The sequence below is a fragment of the Ylistrum balloti genome, unplaced genomic scaffold, assembly GCF_031769215.1.
Source record: "Ylistrum balloti isolate Yb309-2 unplaced genomic scaffold, AGI_CSIRO_Ybal_v1 Utg369752, whole genome shotgun sequence".
NCBI classification, from domain to species: domain Eukaryota; kingdom Metazoa; phylum Mollusca; class Bivalvia; order Pectinida; family Pectinidae; genus Ylistrum; species Ylistrum balloti.
In genome coordinates this window covers 485666-506609 of record NW_026781955.1, presented here as the reverse complement: position 1 = coordinate 506609, position 20944 = coordinate 485666, and the positions used below count along the sequence as shown (strand labels likewise).

Sequence of the window (20944 nt, the reverse complement as noted above, 5' to 3'; positions counted from 1 at the left end):
GCGGACAGTGAAGATGGTAAGTGACAGTTGGAAGAATTCTATAAACCATAGCCTGTTGCCTGTCTTACAAGAATGGCTCCATTCAATAGTAACAATTTTACGGAAAGAAGTATTGCGTTGTGTGAATTTTCATTTTTAGTTTCATACTTTTGCATATGATAACACTAAAATCGTTGAGTGAATTTTCACTTGACACATCTGCCAAAAAAGGACAAATTATTTTTTCTCTCTACAGTACCATTTTCATTGAGTAATCTTTTCAAAAAAACAAAACCTCATTCTTAAAATACGATGGGATGTCTTACTTTAACTTGGCAATGGGGCCTTACCTCACGAATGAAATGTCAAAATTGCTAGACTGCATATGTTTCTTAGATTGGCAGTTGTAGCTGGATAATGGACATGCTGGATATGTAATATGTGGTTATCGAGTCAAATATGATTAATAACTCTACACTCATGGTTTCATCGAAGTGCTACATTTTAAAATCATTATGCATATGGTTAATCCCCCGGCTAGCTGTGCTAAAACATTTTACTGGCCACATATATTACTGATAGTAAGTCATGCATGCCTATGTATCTCCTTGCTTGAGCTAAGCTACTTAAATCAAAATTTATCTAAATCCTATACCAGACTAGATACTTAGATGGACACATGTCTGGTGTGGATCATACATCCAGCTGAACATTTAGTACAATACATATAACGCTGCAGCTTTTATATGTTGTGACAATTTATATGATTAAATAAGTTTTAAAATAATTCTGAGTTATCTCCCTGCCCTTCATCACCTTATAAAGGATCAAAGGTCGCAATATTATGCATGCATTATCAAAGTGGTTTTTTTAAATCTAAATTGTTGATTCAAGGTTGATTCATAAATCAGAAGCTAGAAGTAGTACAAGTAGAACTTGATTATATCATGTACATATCAACAGAATAATGTTCATCGAATGCAGACATGGTGTAAAAGCTGTGAATTCCTTTTTATTGACAAGAGATTGATGATTGATGTAAATGGTTATTTCTTTGCAAATTTTCTTTCTAAAACATTTGATTTTGTTCCTTGCAGGCTGACTTTCTAAAAGGTTTGCCATCTCATGATGAAAATAATTTTACCAAGTTTCACACAGACTCCAGCTGTAAAGTAGGAGTAAGTACAAAACTATGTTGACCAAGTATCCAGTAAATAAACATAAAGGGAATTTATTGTGATAAAATAGACTCAAGAATTCACTAAAAGAAATATTTGAATTGTGGTAAGATTTTATTTTTAAGATGACACAAACAGAAAATAATCATGATGTCCTAATGTATGTCATTCTTTTAATCTCTCACCTAGATTGCACTCATTCTGAAAAAAAGATGCAATCTGACAACCATTCATTGATCAAAATCTATATAATGTGAATTTTTTACCATTTCTTGGTTTACTCACTGTTAATAGTCACATTTATTCTGACATTCTTGTTGACAGGTTAGGAAGCCAGGGGTGTATATTTCCACTAAAGATTTTCCATCAGATCAAGGTAAGGAGACAAAGATTGTAAACTAAAACAATTGTTTTATATTTTGTTTTTCTTTTAAGGCTTTTCCTGTATGGCTGTTTCATTTTATAGTTCCGCCAGGCGATCAATACAAAGACAATTAAGCAATCTTACTGTGTTTTATATTGTATTGCTTCATACAGTGTCATGTACATGCATGACATTCTGTGAATTTCTCTGATTAATTTTAGAAAAATACATTAATGTAACCATCATTCATATATTCTGATTATTATCTTAAAAAAATTTAGAGTGATGCACAACCTCATGAAAGCCTTCCACTAATTGTCATAAAAAGATATTTATCACTCCCCCAACCCCTTCCTAATGCTGCATGGCTGCTTTCTTTTGATGTGTTTCAAGTAGTAGCAAGATCAGATTAGAGTTGTTTCTCAAGGAGTAAAATTCTAATCTATTGCAATAGTGAAATGAAGGGAAGTGACTTTTGTAGATCAGAATGTAGACTAAATACAAACCTAGTTAGGGATCTAATGATTCTGGTCGCTGTAAGGTCTGGTGGCTGAATGTAAAGTCATCATTACACTTGACAGTAAAATGAAGGGAAGTAAATCTGATAAATCAGAATGCAATCAAAGGACAGATCTAGGTAGTAATCTGATGCTTCTTGTCTCTGTCATATCAGATGGCAGAATGTCAAGTCTATCATGACAATGACAGTGAAATGAAGGGAAGTAGCCCTGTTAGATCAGAATATAGACTAAGGACAGACCTAGTTAGTAATCTGATGTTTCTTGTGTCTGGCATATCAGATGGCAGAATGTCAAGTCTATCATGACAATGACAGTGAAATGAAGGGAAGTAACCCTGTTAGATCAGAATATAGACTAAGGACAGACCTAGTTAGTAATCTGATGTTTCTTGTGTCTGGCAAATTAGCTTGAATGTCAAGTCTTAACACAACACTGACCGTGAAATGAAGGGGAGTAACTCTGTTAGATCCAGATATAAACTAAGGACAGACCTAGTTAGTGTCTCTGGTAAATCAGGTGGTTTCTTCATGCAGTAATCAATAATTCAATAAACTGTCCAGCAATAGTTTATCAAATACATATATACATACGGTTTTGGAAAGATGGCACACATATATTATGTCTATAAATCATCAGAACTCATGAATTAAAGTACCTAGGCAGCAAATATTGATAAATGGTAAATTAAATTGCTGGCTTTTGTTTCCAGTAATCACCACAGAAAAGACCAATATCCTGCTTCGATATCTACATCAACAGTGGAATAAGAAGGTAAGTTAATCTCTGCAATTAGCAATCATTCTGAAGCCAGAATACAGTCTGAACAATTTGTTAAGCATTCAGTTTGACTTTCAGTACCTTTACAAGGTTGTACATAAGACATACAAGTGATAATTAGCACCTTTCCATACAAATAGGGAATTAGATACAGTGGAGTCAAATAATGAATGAAGTTACATCATGCACCTATTTCATCCTTCTAAGTTGACTTGTCAGTGATGTTAAAGACCAGAATCGCGAAACTTTCGAGCCGACTGAGGAAAACAAACAAAAACGATAAAATCATAACATCTTAAACAAAAGATGTTCAATGTTAGAATATACAATCTTTATCAATTGCTGAAAATATTCAATTCAATACATATTGCTTGTCTTATGATGATATTTCTACTTTACAGAATGTCAGTAAGAAAAGGGATTCCAGTAAAGCCAGTCTAGATTCGTCTGAAGCTACAAATTCTCCTTCAACCAAAATGCCACGCTTAAATTCTCAGGATGAGGGTTCCTAATAGATGATGTATTTGTGTGACTGGCCAATCACAGCATTTCTTACAAATCCACCAGTTCTTGGATGTCATAGAAGTGGGAAAGCTGACATATTGTAGCTGCAAAGCTTCTCATTGGCTGATTTTTCAGAGAAGAATTATAATTTTATGGAGACATGGTTGACAAAAAGTTGCCATGATGCTTTTTATTTTATTTTGATAATTGTAAATATATCCATTATGTATACAACTTGTAGTTTACAGATTTTTTTATGAATCAATTGATGTCAGTGATGTAATTAGTTGACTCATTATATTGACACCTTCTCTGAGTATTGTACAACTTAAGTCTTTAAATAGTAGAAAATCAAACTATTGCCATCCAATGAGTAAGGAGTTGCTGTTTTGGTAGGATGTGGTAAAATGTTTTACAGACAGGGCATTTTTTGGGGGGTACAGATAGGTTTTGTTTGACTTGGGATGAATGGTGTCTGGTCAGGCACATATGTATGCATGTATTATGACAAATGTTTTGGACAGATTTTGTGGAATACTTGGCAATGCCGACCTGGTATGGCATAGATTTCAGTTTGTGAAATGGTGTGCATGAATGAACAAGTTTGTTAAACAGTTGGTTCATATAAAAAAATCCAGTTACCCATAACATTATTCCTGTGTGATGACTGCTGCAGACTGGTAACCACAAAGATTTGTCCTGAATGATGACTGTAACAGACTGGTGACCAGTAGTGTCAGTCCTGAGTGATGACAGTTACAGACTGGTGACCAGTAGGGTTAGTCCTGAGTGATGACTGTTACAGACTCGTAACCAGTAGGGTTAGTCCTGAGTGATGACTGTTACAGACTGGTGACCACAAGGGTCAGTCCTGAGTGATAACTGTTACAGACTGGTGACCAGTAGGGTTAGTCCTTAGTGATGACTGTTACAGTCTGGTGACCAGTAGGTTTAGTCCTGAATGATGACTGTTACAGACTGGTGACCACAAGGGTCAGTCCTGAGTGATGACTGTTACAGACGGGTAACCAGTAGGGTTAGTCCTGAGTGATGACTGTTACAGACTGGTGACCAGTAGGGTCAGTCCTGAGTGATGACTGTTACAGACATGTAACCAGTAGGGTTAGTCCTGAGTGATGACTGTTACAGACTGGTGACCATTAGGGTTAGTCCTAAGTGATGACTGTTACAGACTCGTAACCAGTAGGGTAAGTCCTTAGTGATGACTGTTACAGACTGGTGACCAGTAGGGTTAGTCCTGAATGATGACTGTTACAGACTGGTGACCAGTAGGGTCAGTCCTGAGTGATGACTGTTACAGACTGGTGACCACTAGGGTTAGTCCTGAGTGATGACTGTTACAGAAAGGTAGCCTGTATTGTAAGTAAGTTTAATCCTGACTGATAACTGCTCCATCTTTCTTAAGATATATGCAATAGTGGTGTGTTTTTGCTTTCAATAATTAACTCTAACAGCCAACAGTAAAAGAATGTTAATCCATTACATATTTTTCATGAAGCCTACAACAGTGTTTTTCAAAAAAAAAAAAAAAAAAAAAATCAATAAATGTAATAATCGAGATAGACTTCAGTACACATTAAAAGTGGCTAATTTCTGGTACATCAGGATTGTGGGACAAAATCAGTGAAAATATTAACCCCACAGAAATTAATGATTTTACAATCAAGTATGAAATTTTATAAATGGATGTTTGTCACTTTTTGGTTGTTAGGTTGTATAAAGGGTTTACTATATAATTGTATATAATTGTACTACATATTCTTCAACTGATGCACAAATTGACATACAAGTATGAACTGGGTGTTTTTTCCATTTCAAAATTATGAGAATTTAGAATTTTTTTCCTGGGGGAGTTAGTAAAGAAAAAAATCTTTGACATGCCAAAGTTAAGATGTGTTTTAACAGAATGGCTCATTGAAGCACACTTTTATTTTTTGTTGAATTAAAATCTTGTTAATTTATGTTCTGTGCACACACCATTAATGACAAAACCTTCTTAACTTATTTGTGATCATATGAATACATATTACACTCAACTTGCATGTTTGATATTGAATATAAAAATTGCTGAATTGCCATTGCTACCATATTTCACCGAAGTATTCCATACATGGAAAAATAGCACAGAATATAAGTAATGATAGTTTTAAGGTGCTTAGAGCATTAATTAACAAAATGCTTAAAATTTTAAAAGATACTTTAAACTCTTTACAGGTTTGAATTACATTAAACCCACTTAACATGTAAAATCAACATAAGTTTTGTTGATATAATCTTCATGAAAGGTCATTATTACGATGATTGAAAAAAGAAAATTAAATTTTTGTGAATATTTAGTTTATATGCAATGTAAGTCATCCATCTGTTGTTGGAAAACCTATACACTATGGACCAATTAATAGTATTGAATCTCAGTGAGTAAATGTTGTTATTAGCAATCATTAAGATTAAAAACACTTAAGGAGATATGCTACCTCACACATTCCTCAAAGAATGTTGTAAGAGTTACGAGGTTAACACTTTCGATATACATGTAGTAACATGAATGTTATCAGTGTACATACTTTGTTTACCAGTTAATGGTGTCATCAGCTGGTTCACATAATCCAAATTACCATAAAAAAGGTAATGTCCTGTTCCTTATGTGAAATGTTTTGTAAAAGAGATACATATATAGTAAAGGTAGCATACATCCTTAATTATTATTAACAAGACAAGAGTAGAATTCTGCTGACTGGAAACATCCTCTATTATGTCTGACAATTTTGTGTTGATTCAGTATTCTTTGTTTTGATAGGAATACAGAAAAACACGCTTGTTATTTTCTCATAAAATGTATTGTACCATTGGATTTTATTCCTATAAGGCAAAAAAACAGAGTAAATTTTTTGTGAACTGCCAAATTAGTTGTTGCTATTTCTAACTTGGACATGTTGACATACCACATCCACATATTGCTATACACAATGTACATGTTTAGAAAAGAAAACAAATAGTCATGAAAAGGTGTTTTTGATGAAAGTTTAAAATTTGAAAGATTCAGGTTTTGTTATTTTAGGCAGTTGAATAGTCAATTTTTTGCATGTTTTCTTTTGCCTATATATGAAGCTATACAATTATTTTCTTATATTTAAATTTTCAATATCAGCATGAAAACTTGTGTAAATTGTATTGTTGTGTAGATGACTATTGAAATAAATTTTGATTGTCCCGGTTCCTAAAAAAGCAAAAAAAAAAAAAAAAAAAAAGTAATAAACACAAATAAGCACGTCAAAAGATTATGACAAGTTTTATCTCAAAATTTTGGAAAAAAAAACTAATGATAAAAGTTTTATTTTCACACAATTGCACACTACTATGTAATCTAAAATTCCAAATTTCTAAACTATCTGAATTATACATATTATACTCTACTGTAAACCTTATTTCCCTAAATATTATTTGTTTACAGGACATATATTAAGTTCTTTAGCTGTCTGATTGTTGATGTAGCAGTAGATTATAAAAAGAATGCTTGATATGTTTTATGCAATACTTTTCACCGTTGGGATAAATTTATATAATGGTTCAAAGTACCAATAAGAGTTGTACGGCATCAAATACTAATCAAGTTCAAGGTCATGTTATTATGTCAAGTATTTGCCTAGTTCCAGGTCATGTTTTGTAAGAACTACTGGTCACAGCAAGGAGTTTTGGTAGAGTACTGGTCAAGGGTCGAAGTAAGGACTTTGTGTATAGTACTTGTTTAAGGTCAAAGTAAGGACTTTGTGTGGAGTGCTTGTTTAAGGTCAAAGTAAGGACTTTGTGTGGAGTACTTGTCAAGAATCAAAATAAGGACTAATCATGACATGCTGACTAAAGGACTTACAGAGAGGAACTGATAAAGGTCTAAATTAGGATTTGATTGAGGCTCAGGTTAGAACTTACTGAGATGTACAAGACAAGCTTCAGATAATGACATTGTGGAAATAACTAACCAGGATTCAAGTCCTGACCTTGAGCTGAATTTTTGCCTATGCATGATTAGCATGATTTTACAACAATTACCACATACTGAAGACATAACATTATTTAGGGTGATCTTGGTCTAGAACTTTGATGTAGCCTGAAGATTGGTACCAGAATCTTTTTTTTAATTCCGTTTTTTAATTAGAGTATCATTGTGAATAATCAGTTTCTACAATATTTATAAGTGTAGCTATTATCCATTTTAGAGCATATCTGCACCACAATTTGATGCTTTTTGATCTGTTGACTTCCTATTGTATTGTGTCACTTCCTAAACCATATGAACGCTGATCATTATATTTCTTGCCAACTACTCAAATTTCTTTCCACAAACAGCAGGATCCATTGTTACATTACACATCTATATATTTCTTTAAATATCCATGTTTTCTTCTATTCTTGCCCTTTCTGTGCTTCATTACAATAGTAGAATTAGGAAAATCAATTTCTGACTGAGATATCACCATTTATGGTTTATGAGAATATTTTGGATATAACGTAATAACCAAAACATCAATATGAGTATTTTTGTGGATTTTTTTTTTTCAGATTTAAATGTAGAGACTACAGATTATACAAAAAATTCTAAAATTGTTTCAATTTTTCAAGAAACAAACTTTAAAAATTTTCTTTGTGTTATTTATGGTGGGAACTCTGGGTTTATTGTAGGATAAGTATAGTAATATTTCAGTAATTTTACTAAACTAACAGTTGAAAGATAAACTGTCATTTGACCATTGTAATACACAGGGACCTGAGAATTTGTTACAGGTGAATATGGATCTACCCTTGTCTGTTTATTAAGTTTAGAGGTTTTTGTGGATTAGATTTGTATTCCATAAAAATGACACCCATGTTTTTTAACACTAAAGAGTGATATTTCTTCACAGAATACTGATCTTACCCAACAAAGCCTCTAGAAACCATTAAAACAGATTAGGGTGGGTACATATTCACTTGTACTGTAACATGTAGCAAATTCATAGGTCCCTATGTAACAATATAATAAGTTTTACTATATAGGTCTTTTAAAACCTATTTCTCTCTATGTAATCCACACTGGTTATGTAATATGCAGTGCTATACATGCAGTATCTCTAATAATGTACAACGTGTTGGCTATACCGGTCATCAACCTGTTGTGTACCTCTTGTTTTTGCTGTATAAGTTGATGGCATGTTTTCTGTCTCTTTGGAATAGCTGACCTGTATGTAAAGTCTGGGATTACAAATGTACAGATATAAAATGTCATATGTATGGAATTGGAAGGGTTAATAAATAGGAGAGAAAACTGTGTGAGACTTTTTGTTATTATACAGAACATACTTGTCCTGTTTCCTGATGGCAGTTGAGGAAATATTCTTTGCTTTCCTTTTCTGAAATCTGAGCGATAAAGACAGATGATAGAAGGAGTCTTATTCGTCTGTGAACACCACAAATTCAGTAAGCAATAGACAGTGGATATGAAAAAGAGAAGTTCAGCCTTCAGGAGTCATGATCTGCTTTATCAACAACAATCACAATACAATGCTTTAACAAGCTGACCAATTCTTGTATTTCATCTAAGCCAGATATAACATGATTAGTCCCTTGCCGTTCCGCGTTTTTTTTTTCTTTTCCAAAACTTAAAGTTGTCTCTTATATTTAAAAAGCATATCAACACCATTGGAATGACAAAACTATTTGGCATTTTGAAGATTTTTTTGTTTTTGTGTTTTGTTTTTTTGTTTTGCATCCTTGTAGTAGCTGATGTCATGTTCTCAACTGAGGACAATGTTAACAACATGCAATTCAATGTTCAATGTTCAATCTCAATGATATTGTGATGACAATGCACTTCCCAAATTGCGACATTCAACCACCATTGGTTGGAGAAGCTGATATGTTACTATCTAGGAATAGAAAATTAAGTTGCTAATGAAAAACCATAGATATGATTCATTTCTATTGCATTCAAAAATCTAAATGTCCCTAGTTTATTAACAATGTATTATATAATCTTCTCTATTACTTGCCCAATCAATCTGTTATCCAAACTTTAAGCTCCCATTTACAGGAAAGTAAACAAAGGTTATATGTGCATCATGACACTTTAAACTGAAGAGTCAAATAAATTGAATATGTATTAAAATCAAAAGATTTTGCACATTATCTTATCAAAATCTATGAAATGTTGCATTAATTTTGATTTTATGAGAGTTATAAAGAGGGGCAGAGGATGATACAGTTATTTTGAATAATATTTTGCTTCTAGTCTTTTAATGGAATGTGTCAGTTATATACGCTGCAGAAAGGTTTCCATTTCTTCCGACATTTCGACCCATGAACACTTTTGTATGAGGTTTAGGCCTATATTTTATTGTTAGGTTTCGGTAATAATCCGTTTTTCATGGGTATTTCTCAATATTGAATTAAATTTTACACCAGACATGTTGTATACCAGTGCTAACTTGTGATAAGGAACTACAATAATAACATGTATCATGTATTTATAGAAAATGCTAACATTGAAGTAGATAAATGCTGACCTGTATTTGTGGATTAATGCTAACATTGAGGTAGATAAATGCTAACATTGAGGTAGATAAATGCTGACCTGTATTTGTGGATTAATGCTAACATTGAGGTAGATAAATGCTAACATTGAGGTAGATAAATGCTAACATTGAGGTAGATAAATGCTGACCTGTATTTATAGATTAATGCTGACATTGAGGTAGATAAATGCTAACATTGAGGTAGATAAATGCTAACATTGAGGTAGATAAATGCTGACCTGTATTTATAGATTAATGCTAACATTGAGGTAGATAAATGCTGACCTGTATTTATAGATTAATGCTAACATTGAGGTAGATAAATGCTAACATTGAGGTAGATAAATGCTAACATTGAGGTAGATAAATGCTGACCTGTATTTATAGATAAATGCTAACACTGAGGTAGATAAATGCTGACCTGTATTTATGGATTAATGCTAACACTGAGATAGATAAATGCTGACCTGTATTTATAGATCTATGCTAACACTGAGATAGATAAATGCTAACATTGAGGTAGATAAATGCTGACCTGTATATATAGATCAATGCTAACACTGAGATAGATAAATGCTGACCTGTATTTATAGATCTATGCTAACACTGAGATAGATAAATGCTGACCTGTATTTATTGATCAATGCTAACATTGAGGTAGATAAATGCTGACCTGTATTGATAGATCAATGCTAACACTGAGATAGATAAATGCTGACCTGTATTTATAGATCAATGCTAACATTGAGGTAGATAAATGCTGACCTGTATTTATAGATCAATGCTAACATTGAGGTAGATAAATGCTAACATTGAGGTAGATTAATGCTAACATTGAGGTAGATAAATGCTGACCTGTATTTATAGATCTATGCTAACACTGAGATAGATAAATGCTGACCTGTATTTATAGATCAATGCTAACATTGAGGTAGATAAATGCTAACATTGAGGTAGATAAATGCTGACCTGTATTGATAGATCAATGCTAACATGAGGTAGATAAATGCTAATTTATAGATCAATGCTAACATTAGAGGTAGCTAACATAGGTAATGCTGACCTCTATTTGTAGATAAATGCTAACATTGAGGTAGATAAATGCTGACCTGTATTTATAGATCAATGCTAACATTGAGGTAGATAAATGCTAACATTGTGGTAGATAAATGCTGACCTGTATTGATAGATAGATCAATGCTAACATTGAGGTAGATAAATGCTGACCTGTATTTATAGATCAATGCTAACATTGAGGTAGATAAAGCTGACTGTATTTATAGAACATTGAGGTAGATAAATGCTGACCTGTATTTATAGATCAATGCTAACATTGAGGTAGATAAATGCTAACATTGAGGTAGATAAATGCTGACCTGTATTTATAGATCAATGCTAACATTGAGGTAGATAAATGCTGACCTGTATTTATAGATCATTGAGGTAGATAAATGCTGACCATTGAGGTAGATAAATGCTGACCTGTATTTATAGATCAATGCTAACATTGAGGTAGATAAATGCTGACCTGTATTTATTTATCAATGCTAACATTGAGGTAGATAAATGCTGACCTGTATTTATAGATCAATGCTAACATTGAGGTAGATAAATGCTGACCTGTATTTATAGATCAATGCTAACATTGAGGTAGATAAATGCTGACCTGTATTTATAGATCAATGCTAACATTGAGGTAGATAAATGCTGACCTGTATTTATAGATCAATGCTAACATTGAGGTAGATAAATGCTGACCTGTATTTATAGATCCTGTATTTATAGATCAATGCTAACATTGAGGTAGATAAATGCTGACCTGTATTTATAGATCAATGCTAACATTGAGGTAGATAAATGCTACATTGAGGTAGATAAATGCTAACCTGTATTTATAGAGATAGAAAATGCTGACCTGTATTTAGATCAATGCTAGATTGAGTAAATGCTAACATTGAGGTAGATAAATGCTGACCTGTATTTATAGATCAATGCTAACACTGAGATAGATAAATGCTGACCTGTATTTATAGATCAATGCTAACATTGAGGTAGATAAATGCTAACATTGAGGTAGATAAATGCTGACCTGTATTTATAGATCAATGCTAACATTGAGGTAGATAAATGCTGACCTGTATTTATAGATCAATGCTAACATTGAGGTAGATAAATGCTGATGTATTTATGCTGCTAACATTGAGGTAGATAAATGCTGTATTTATAGACATTGAGGTACCTGTATTTATAGATCAATGCTAACATTGAGGTAGATAAATGCTGAGGTAGATAAATGCTAATTTATAGATAGAATGCTAACATTGTATAAATTATAGATCAATGCTAACATTGAGGTAGATAAATGCTGACCTGTATTTATAGATCAATGCTAACATTGAGGTAGATAAATGCTGACCTGTATTTATAGATAAATGCTAACATTGAGGTAGATAAATGCTGACCTGTATTTATAGATCAATGCTAACATTGAGGTAGATAAATGCTGACCTGTATTTATAGATCAATGCTAACATTGAGGTAGATAAATGCTGACCTGTATTTATAGATCAATGCTAACACTGAGATAGATAAATGCTGACCTGTATTTATAGATCAATGCTAACACTGAGATAGATAAATGCTGACCTGTATTTATAGATTAATGCTAACATTGAGGTAGATAAATGCTGACCTGTATTTATAGATCAATGCTAACATTGAGGTAGATAAATGCTGACCTGTATTTATAGATTAATGCTAACATTGAGGTAGATAAATGCTGACCTGTATTTATAGATCAATGCTAACACTGAGATAGATAAATGCTGACCTGTATTTATAGATTAATGCTAACATTGAGGTAGATAAATGCTGACCTGTATTTATAGATTAATGCTAACATTGAGATAGATAAATGCTGACCTGTATTTATAGATCAATGCTAACATTGAGGTAGATAAATGCTGACCTGTATTTATAGATCAATGCTAACACTGAGATAGATAAATGCTGACCTGTATTTATAGATCAATGCTAACATTGAGGTAGATAAATGCTGACCTGTATTTATAGATCAATGCTAACACTGAGATAGATAAATGCTGACCTGTATTTATAGATTAATGCTAACATTGAGGTAGATAAATGCTGACCTGTATTTATGGATTAATGCTAACATTGAGGTAGATAAATGCTGTATTTATGGATTAATGCTAACACTGAGATAGATAAATGCTGACCTGTATTTATAGATCCTGTAATGCTAACACTGAGGTAGATAAATGCTGACCTGTATTTATAGATCAATGCTAACACTGAGGTAGATAAATGCTGACCTGTATTTATAGATCAATTTATAGATCAATGCTAACACTGAGATAGATAAATGCTGACCTGTATTTATAGATCAATGCTAACACTGAGATAGATAAATGCTGACCTGTATTTATAGATCAATGCTAACATTGAGGTAGATAAATGCTAACATTGTGGTAGATAAATGCTGACCTGTATTTATAGATCAATGCTAACACTGAGATAGATAAATGCTGACCTGTATTTATAGATCAATGCTAACACTGAGATAGATAAATGCTGACCTGTATTTATAGATCAATGCTAACACTGAGATAGATAAATGCTGACCTGTATTTATGGATTAATGCTAACACTGAGATAGATAAATGCTGACCTGTATTTATAGATCAATGCTAACACTGAGATAGATAAATGCTGACCTGTATTTATAGATCAATGCTAACATTGAGGTAGATAAATGCTAACATTTATAGATCAATGCTAACATTGAGGTAGATAAATGCTGACCTGTATTTATAGATCAATGCTAACACTGAGATAGATAAATGCTGACCTGTATTTATGGATTAATGCTAACATTGAGGTAGATAAATGCTAACATTGAGGTAGATAAATGCTGACCTGTATTTATAGATCAATGCTAACATTGAGGTAGATAAATGCTGACCTGAGATAGATAAATGCTGACCTGTATTTATAGATCAATGCTAACATTGAGGTAGATAAATGCTAACCTGTATTTATGGATTAATGCTGACATTGAGGTAGATAAATGCTAACATTGAGGTAGATAAATGCTGACCTGTATTTATAGATCTATGCTAACATTGAGGTAGATAAATGCTGACCTGTATTTATAGATCAATGCTAACATTGAGGTAGATAAATGCTGACCTTTATTTATGGATTAATGCTAACATTGAGGTAGATAAATGCTAACATTGAGGTAGATAAATGCTGACCTGTATTTATAGATCAATGCTAACATTGAGGTAGATAAATGCTGACCTGTATTTATAGATCAATGCTAACATTGAGGTAGATAAATGCTGACCTTTATTTATGGATTAATGCTGACATTGAGGTAGATAAATGCTAACATTGAGGTAGATAAATGCTAACATTGAGGTAGATAAATGCTGACCTGTATTTATAGATAAATGCTAACACTGAGGTAGATAAATGTTGACCTGTATTTATGGATTAATGCTAACATTGAGGTAGATAAATGCTAACATTGAGGTAGATAAATGCTGACCTGTATTTATAGATAAATGCTACATTGAGGTAGATAAATGCTAACATTGAGGTAGATAAATGCTAACATTGAGGTAGATAAATGCTGACCTGTATTTGTAGATAAATGCTACATTGAGGTAGATAAATGCTGACCTGTATTTATAGATAAATGCTAACACTGAGGTAGATAAATGCTGACCTGTATTTGTAGATAAATGCTACATTGAGGTAGATAAATGCTGACCTGTATTTATAGATCAATGCTAACATTGAGGTAGATAAATGCTGACCTGTATTTATAGATCAATGCTAACACTGAGATAGATAAATGCTGACCTGTATATATAGATCAATGCTAACACTGAGGTAGATAAATGCTGACCTGTATTTATAGATCAATGCTAACATTGAGGTAGATAAATGCTGACCTGTATTTATAGATAAATGCTAACACTGAGGTAGATAAATGCTGACCTCTATTTGTAGATAAATGCTACATTGAGGTAGATAAATGCTGACCTGTATTTATAGATCAATGCTAACATTGAGGTAGATAAATGCTGACCTTTATTTATAGATCAACGCTACACTGAGGTAGATAAATGCTAACATTGAGGTAGATAAATGCTGACCTGTATTTATAGATCAATGCTAACATTGAGGTAGATAAATGCTGACCTGTATTTATAGATCAATGCTAACATTGAGGTAGATAAATGCTGACCTGTATTTATAGATCAATGCTAACATTGAGGTAGATAAATGCTAACATTGAGGTAGATAAATGCTGACCTGTATTTATAGATCAATGCTAACATTGAGGTAGATAAATGCTGACCTGTATTTATAGATTAATGCTAACATTGAGGTAGATAAATGCTGACCTGTATTTGTGGATTAATGCTGACATTGAGGTAGATAAATGCTGACCTGTATTTGTGGATTAATGCTAACATTGAGGTAGATAAATGCTGACCTGTATTTATGGATTAATGCTAACATTGAGGTAGATAAATGCTGACCTGTATTTGTGGATCAATGCTAACATTGAGGTAGATAAATGCTGACCTGTATTTGTGGATTAATGCTGACATTGAGGTAGATAAATGCTGACCTGTATTTATAGATCAATGCTAACATTGAGGTAGATAAATGCTGACCTGTATTTGTGGATTAATGCTAACATTGAGGAAGATAAATGCTGACCTGTATTTATAGATTAATGCTAACATTGAGGTAGATAAATGCTGACCTGTATTTATAGATCAATGCTAACATTGAGGTAGATAAATGCTGACCTGTATTTATAGATCAATGCTAACATTGAGGTAGATAAATGCTAACATTGAGGTAGATAAATGCTGACCTGTATTTATAGATTAATGCTAACATTGAGGTAGATAAATGCTGACCTGTATATATAGATCAATGCTAACATTGAGGTAGATAAATGCTGACCTGTATTTATAGATAAATGCTAACACTGAGGTAGATAAATGCTAACATTGAGGTAGATAAATGCTGACCTGTATTTATAGATAAATGCTAACACTGAGGTAGATAAATGCTGACCTGTATTTATAGATCAATGCTAACATTGAGGTAGATAAATGCTGACCTGTATTTATAGATTAATGCTGACATTGAGGTAGATAAATGCTAACATTGAGGTAGATAAATGCTGACCTGTATATATAGATCAATGCTAACATTGAGGTAGATAAATGCTGACCTGTATTTATTGATCAATGCTAACATTGAGGTAGATAAATGCTAACATTGAGGTAGATAAATGCTGACCTGTATTGATAGATCAATGCTAACACTGAGATAGATAAATGCTGACCTGTATTTATAGATCAATGATTACATTGAGGTAGATAAATGCTGACCTGTATTTATAGATCAATGATTACATTGCTACTAGAGGTCGTCAACTGATTAACAAACTCGTAATACAGTTTGTCTTCTGAGGAACACCTTTTATGGAGAGTTTGCTACAGATATCATTTTCTTGTTTCCAAAATCTCGGTTTGTCGCCATATTCAAAAATTCGGATTGATCACATAATTACGACCGATGATTACAGTCATAATCTGACCACCTGGTCAGAAGATATTTCCTCTCCTTGCTAGATCCAGCAGCGCCTACTGTGGGTTTCTTGATCTATTATACCGTTGAACCCTGTCCTGTAGAAAGCGTACGTGCGTTATACATTGAGGCACCTACATGTTGCTTTCGCCACTACTTATCAGTATACAAATGGTATTATTCTGTCGTGGAATTCTGCAAAACTACCGCATTCATAAATAGGATCTTATTCCGTTTATTTAGAACAAATGACACACAAGTGAATAGTACTTTTAAAACAAAACTATGTCATAAAAGGACTCGTCAATGACGTCAATAAAGTTTGAAGCCTAAGTGGTGACTGAGGAAATCTAACGCATTCAAAAGGAATGTCAAAATCTTGATGGGGAGTTACATTATAATTAAGTAAGTTTCATAATTTTCGTATGTCTGATAATTTTACACGAACATGAAGTATAGATATATGTGTATACTGAACGCTACCACTATCCGAATGAATTTAAACGTTGCATGCAGGTTAACCAACAACGGGACTAAAAGTCCACCAATGGTGTCTACCACCTGTAATTTACTGAAGTCTGAAAAGCCACACAATTAACGATACATGTAACCTAAATCCGGTGTCAGTTATCTGATATGAATTAACACTATTCCACATAATTCATAACATGGTAGTTGAAATGATAATCGACACCATAAGCGGCCCTGTCCACAATCAGCTATTATTTTCTTACAAACTATTGATATAATTTCTAGTGGGGAAGATTTGGACTGTTTTGGCATATCCGCTATCTTCTTTATCGACCAAGCCTGTAGCGCTGCCTATAACTGAGGTTAGAGGAATATCTCGCTAATTCGATACAACTATTTTATTTAGCATTTAACGAGATGTTGCTAAGCGACACATTCATTTTGTTTTATCAATCTATTTATGTCCTTAATATATTCTATTGCCTAATGGGCTATGATATTATATGTGTTCGATGACCGTTACTATGATTATAAGCTTAGTTCTCATTTGAAAACATGACCGTACATGAATTGCACTAATGCAGAAACGCCTTCCCTTCCGGAACACATGGTCTTATTCCTTTTTCTATATCTGTAAGTGCCTCTGTGTAAATCTTTGCTTTCTTCATATTTTGTCCTTCAGTCATCGACTTTAGTTTTGAATTCTTTTATTTTTGTCTGATTATCGCCCTTGTTATATATGACGTCATTACTACTGTCATGTCTTCTGTATTAATGTCTAAATAACTGCAATGATATCAATATGTTTGATTCTCGTACCTATTACTCAGCTTTAAGTGTTTAATCAAATATCAAATGCCTTCGTCAAATTACGAATTAAGTTACGACATCTTAGTTCTGACAATTGATATTGACCGAAGATTACGTATAGAACGACAGTAAAACAACAAATTCGTTCGGGATAGGTTATGTGGTATATATTTAAGAAACACAACATATCATTTTTAATTTTTTTTGTTCGCAAATCGTTCATCTTAAAAAAAATATTTTGATGAATCTGATATGAAATTAAAACTCACATAACGCCCTTATCTTACAGCATTCAATAACGATATTCTGCTGTTTGTATAATTTTTATTTATTTTCTCGCTCAGTATCTCAATGCAATAGCCAGATCCTATACATGATATATATATAAATAACAGTAATAAAATGCTTTTAGGGCTTTTACACGATATGGATACCATTTAAACATTTTCTCTCCCTCAAGTCTAGATCCCAATGTGTATACTTAATTGATATCATGAATAAAACTTATATACTATGATACTCGCGATAGTCCAGTTGATAGCGCGTTGACATTCCTAACCTCGGATGAAGATCCGAGGTGTGTGGTTCGACACTCTCTACCCATGGCGGTTGGTGTTTCTCATGAAGCTGATAAACGGACCGGTCTTTGCTGACGTGGTTGTATCATTCCTTGGACAAGTACCCCTAGCCCTATGGCTCTGGATGGTATGCGACGGGCTTTCTGTATGCTATTCAGTGAGGTAGGCATCAGCTCTCACTAGGAGGCCTGCTTTAAATTAAACCTGGTTGTTGACGGGCGATAAACCCAGCAATCAAACACTGATGTATTGATATATTTAACTATGAAATTTTGAAAGCTACCTATTTGGCGGAAATGTGTCTGGTTGTCTCTAAAGCCAGTAGAACCGACTAAACAAAACATGTTTTATGTAAATAATCCTTCAAGGAGTTCTTGCTAATTCTCCATAATGTCCTGCTTTTTCAAACTTAATAGACCGAAGTATTCCATTTTTTCCAAATCCGGGGATTCCTATAATTGAAAAAATCTTTCGCGTTTTGACACAGATTGCCTACATATGCATTAATAATCACCAGACTGTATTAAGTTGACGATTTTTTAATACACAGGAGGATCTAAAATAGAGGGTTTTGGCAGCGTGATAGTAAGTCTCGATCTGGATAAGGTCTAATTTTTAATCAATTGATGAAGGTTATGCTGTGATATTTGGATGCAGACGTTTTCATATAAACGTTTTCTTAGTTCATCAAAGGGCATTTTTGCTCGTTTTAGTCAAAGAATAATTGATATTATGTAATCGAAATCAGCTTCTATCCTGCTGGGATTGGTAAATGTTGACATTAGATAACGTACCACTAGATACAACACAGCGGTGGCCTAATATAAGGTCATTTCATCTCCACGGGACGTTGTGTGGTTCCCCGACAGTAAATTAATATGTATATTCTAATATTGTTTTATAGGAAATCTAACACCACTTATATCAATTTATACGCATTTTATATATGATTTAGGGCGAATACTAAACGAGTTTTTTTAAACGCTTTAACTTACCACTTATCCGTTGACGGCTGATTCCCCGTTTACTGAAATGACTGTCGTTGATTTGTATTCAGGCGTGATATGCTCGTTTCTTTGAACACACAAAAACAAATCATAGTTTAGCATTATAACAGTCGGTTTTGGCACTGGGTCGTATTTAGTATAATGATGCTGGTGATTGCTTTTGAAGATCAATTAGATGGCATCAAAAGTCTACAGCAGACAGAGCTATAGTGGTAGATTTAGTGGTAATCTAATCATTAAGTGTCTTTATGATGATCTGTACTTTAGTTAATACTGTTTATACTTTAAGTGACAAAAGAAGCAATCAGACGAATTTGTTTCATCGGAAATGTGCACAGGGTATCTCACATGACATAAGCTAACAAATGCGACTATGCAATTTTTCAGTGACAATCATTAATTTGCAAGAACAAGATTTTTTTTAGCAATTTTAGAATTTTATCCACAAGCAGGACCAGCAGCACATCAGCGTCATCGATTGATCAGTTCATGATGTTGCCAGTGTTATTTACGTCATCAGAATACTTTATCAGAACTCTCCGTTTGGTGCCATAGTTACGGACATTTAGCTAGCGTCCCTGTCTCATGCCGTTTCATGATACTCTGACGATGTGTTTTCTTTACGGACTGCAAGATTCTTACTAGCAGCGAGAATATGCTCAGCTATTTTGCCAGTGAGGTTGCAACAGGCTCGAGTTCTTTTGTAATGGTTCGTCTGAACATCCCAATAGTTAGACCAATTAATTTATCACAACCAATTATTTAAAAGCACTTACATAATTCTCTTCACTAGATCGGCACTGTGGACCACTTAAACTAACCGACCTTAGCAGGTGTTCCTATTGAAGATGTGTGCACAAAGAAGTGAACAATTTTGGGTGCCGCTACTCCTGTGTTATATAGATTAGCCGTTAAGTTATTGCAGCAAGTGATCGGACAGTCTTCATTTGTGGCTGTCTTCGAAGGTCGCATTAAGATTTCTTTAAGAAACTATTTAAACAATTGTTAGTGTGTGTAGTTAAACTTATTCTTAATATCTGCCGAATTCAGCATATTTTCTAACGCTGTACTAAGGATTAGTGCAAATATGACTTCCTAATTCCTTCATATGTGAAGATTCTATCATTAGCAGAATATGTGGATGTCAGGATGGAGGTCAGGAGTACAGAGAAAACACGGAAAAGGAGTTTGAGACATATCAAACTTAGGAAAGAACGTGCAGTGTATTTGAAACAGGTACATGTATAAATTCTCCATGTAAGGCAAGTCTGTACAATGAAGGTAGGCGACATTTGGTGCTTTTTACCGACGGATGTAGGTTGGTGACGATTATGATGCTCGTTTATAGTCACGATCATGATTTTCATTGATAGTACAAATGTATTCTGTGTCCTTGTGCGATATCAAATTAGATATGTCATTATAAACTTCACTCTCAATTGAAAACATGATCTTTCATAGTTTGATATATATGCAGAAGATGCCGGCTTACCCTCCCGGAACACCTTTCCCTTTGTATATTTTCAATCGTTTAAGTCTTT

At 33.4% G+C, this 20944-nt stretch overlaps 1 protein-coding gene across 1 annotated transcript; it reads left to right on the top strand.

Moving 5' to 3' along the window:
- Positions 1-500: 500 nt before the first annotated feature.
- LOC132543306 (DET1- and DDB1-associated protein 1-like) lies at positions 501-8646 on the top strand. Its single transcript, XM_060206795.1, has 5 exons — positions 501-560; positions 1077-1157; positions 1482-1533; positions 2752-2813; positions 3221-8646. The coding sequence occupies exons 1-5, from the start codon at positions 501-503 to the stop codon at positions 3329-3331; spliced, it is 366 nt and encodes a 121-aa protein (XP_060062778.1). The 3' UTR covers positions 3332-8646.
- The last annotated feature ends 12298 nt before the right edge of the window (positions 8647-20944 follow it).

What these genes read in the sequence shown, in the direction of transcription:
- LOC132543306 (XM_060206795.1), top strand. Translation starts at nt 501, where the DNA reads ATGGTTAATCCCCCGGCTAGCTGTGCTAAAACATTTTACTGGCCACAT. An exon ending in ACTCCAGCTGTAAAGTAGGA is followed by an intron (nt 1,158 to 1,481) that starts GTAAGTACAAAA and finishes TCTTGTTGACAG; the next exon opens with GTTAGGAAGCCAGGGGTGTA. An exon ending in AGATTTTCCATCAGATCAAG is followed by an intron (nt 1,534 to 2,751) that starts GTAAGGAGACAA and finishes TTTTGTTTCCAG; the next exon opens with TAATCACCACAGAAAAGACC.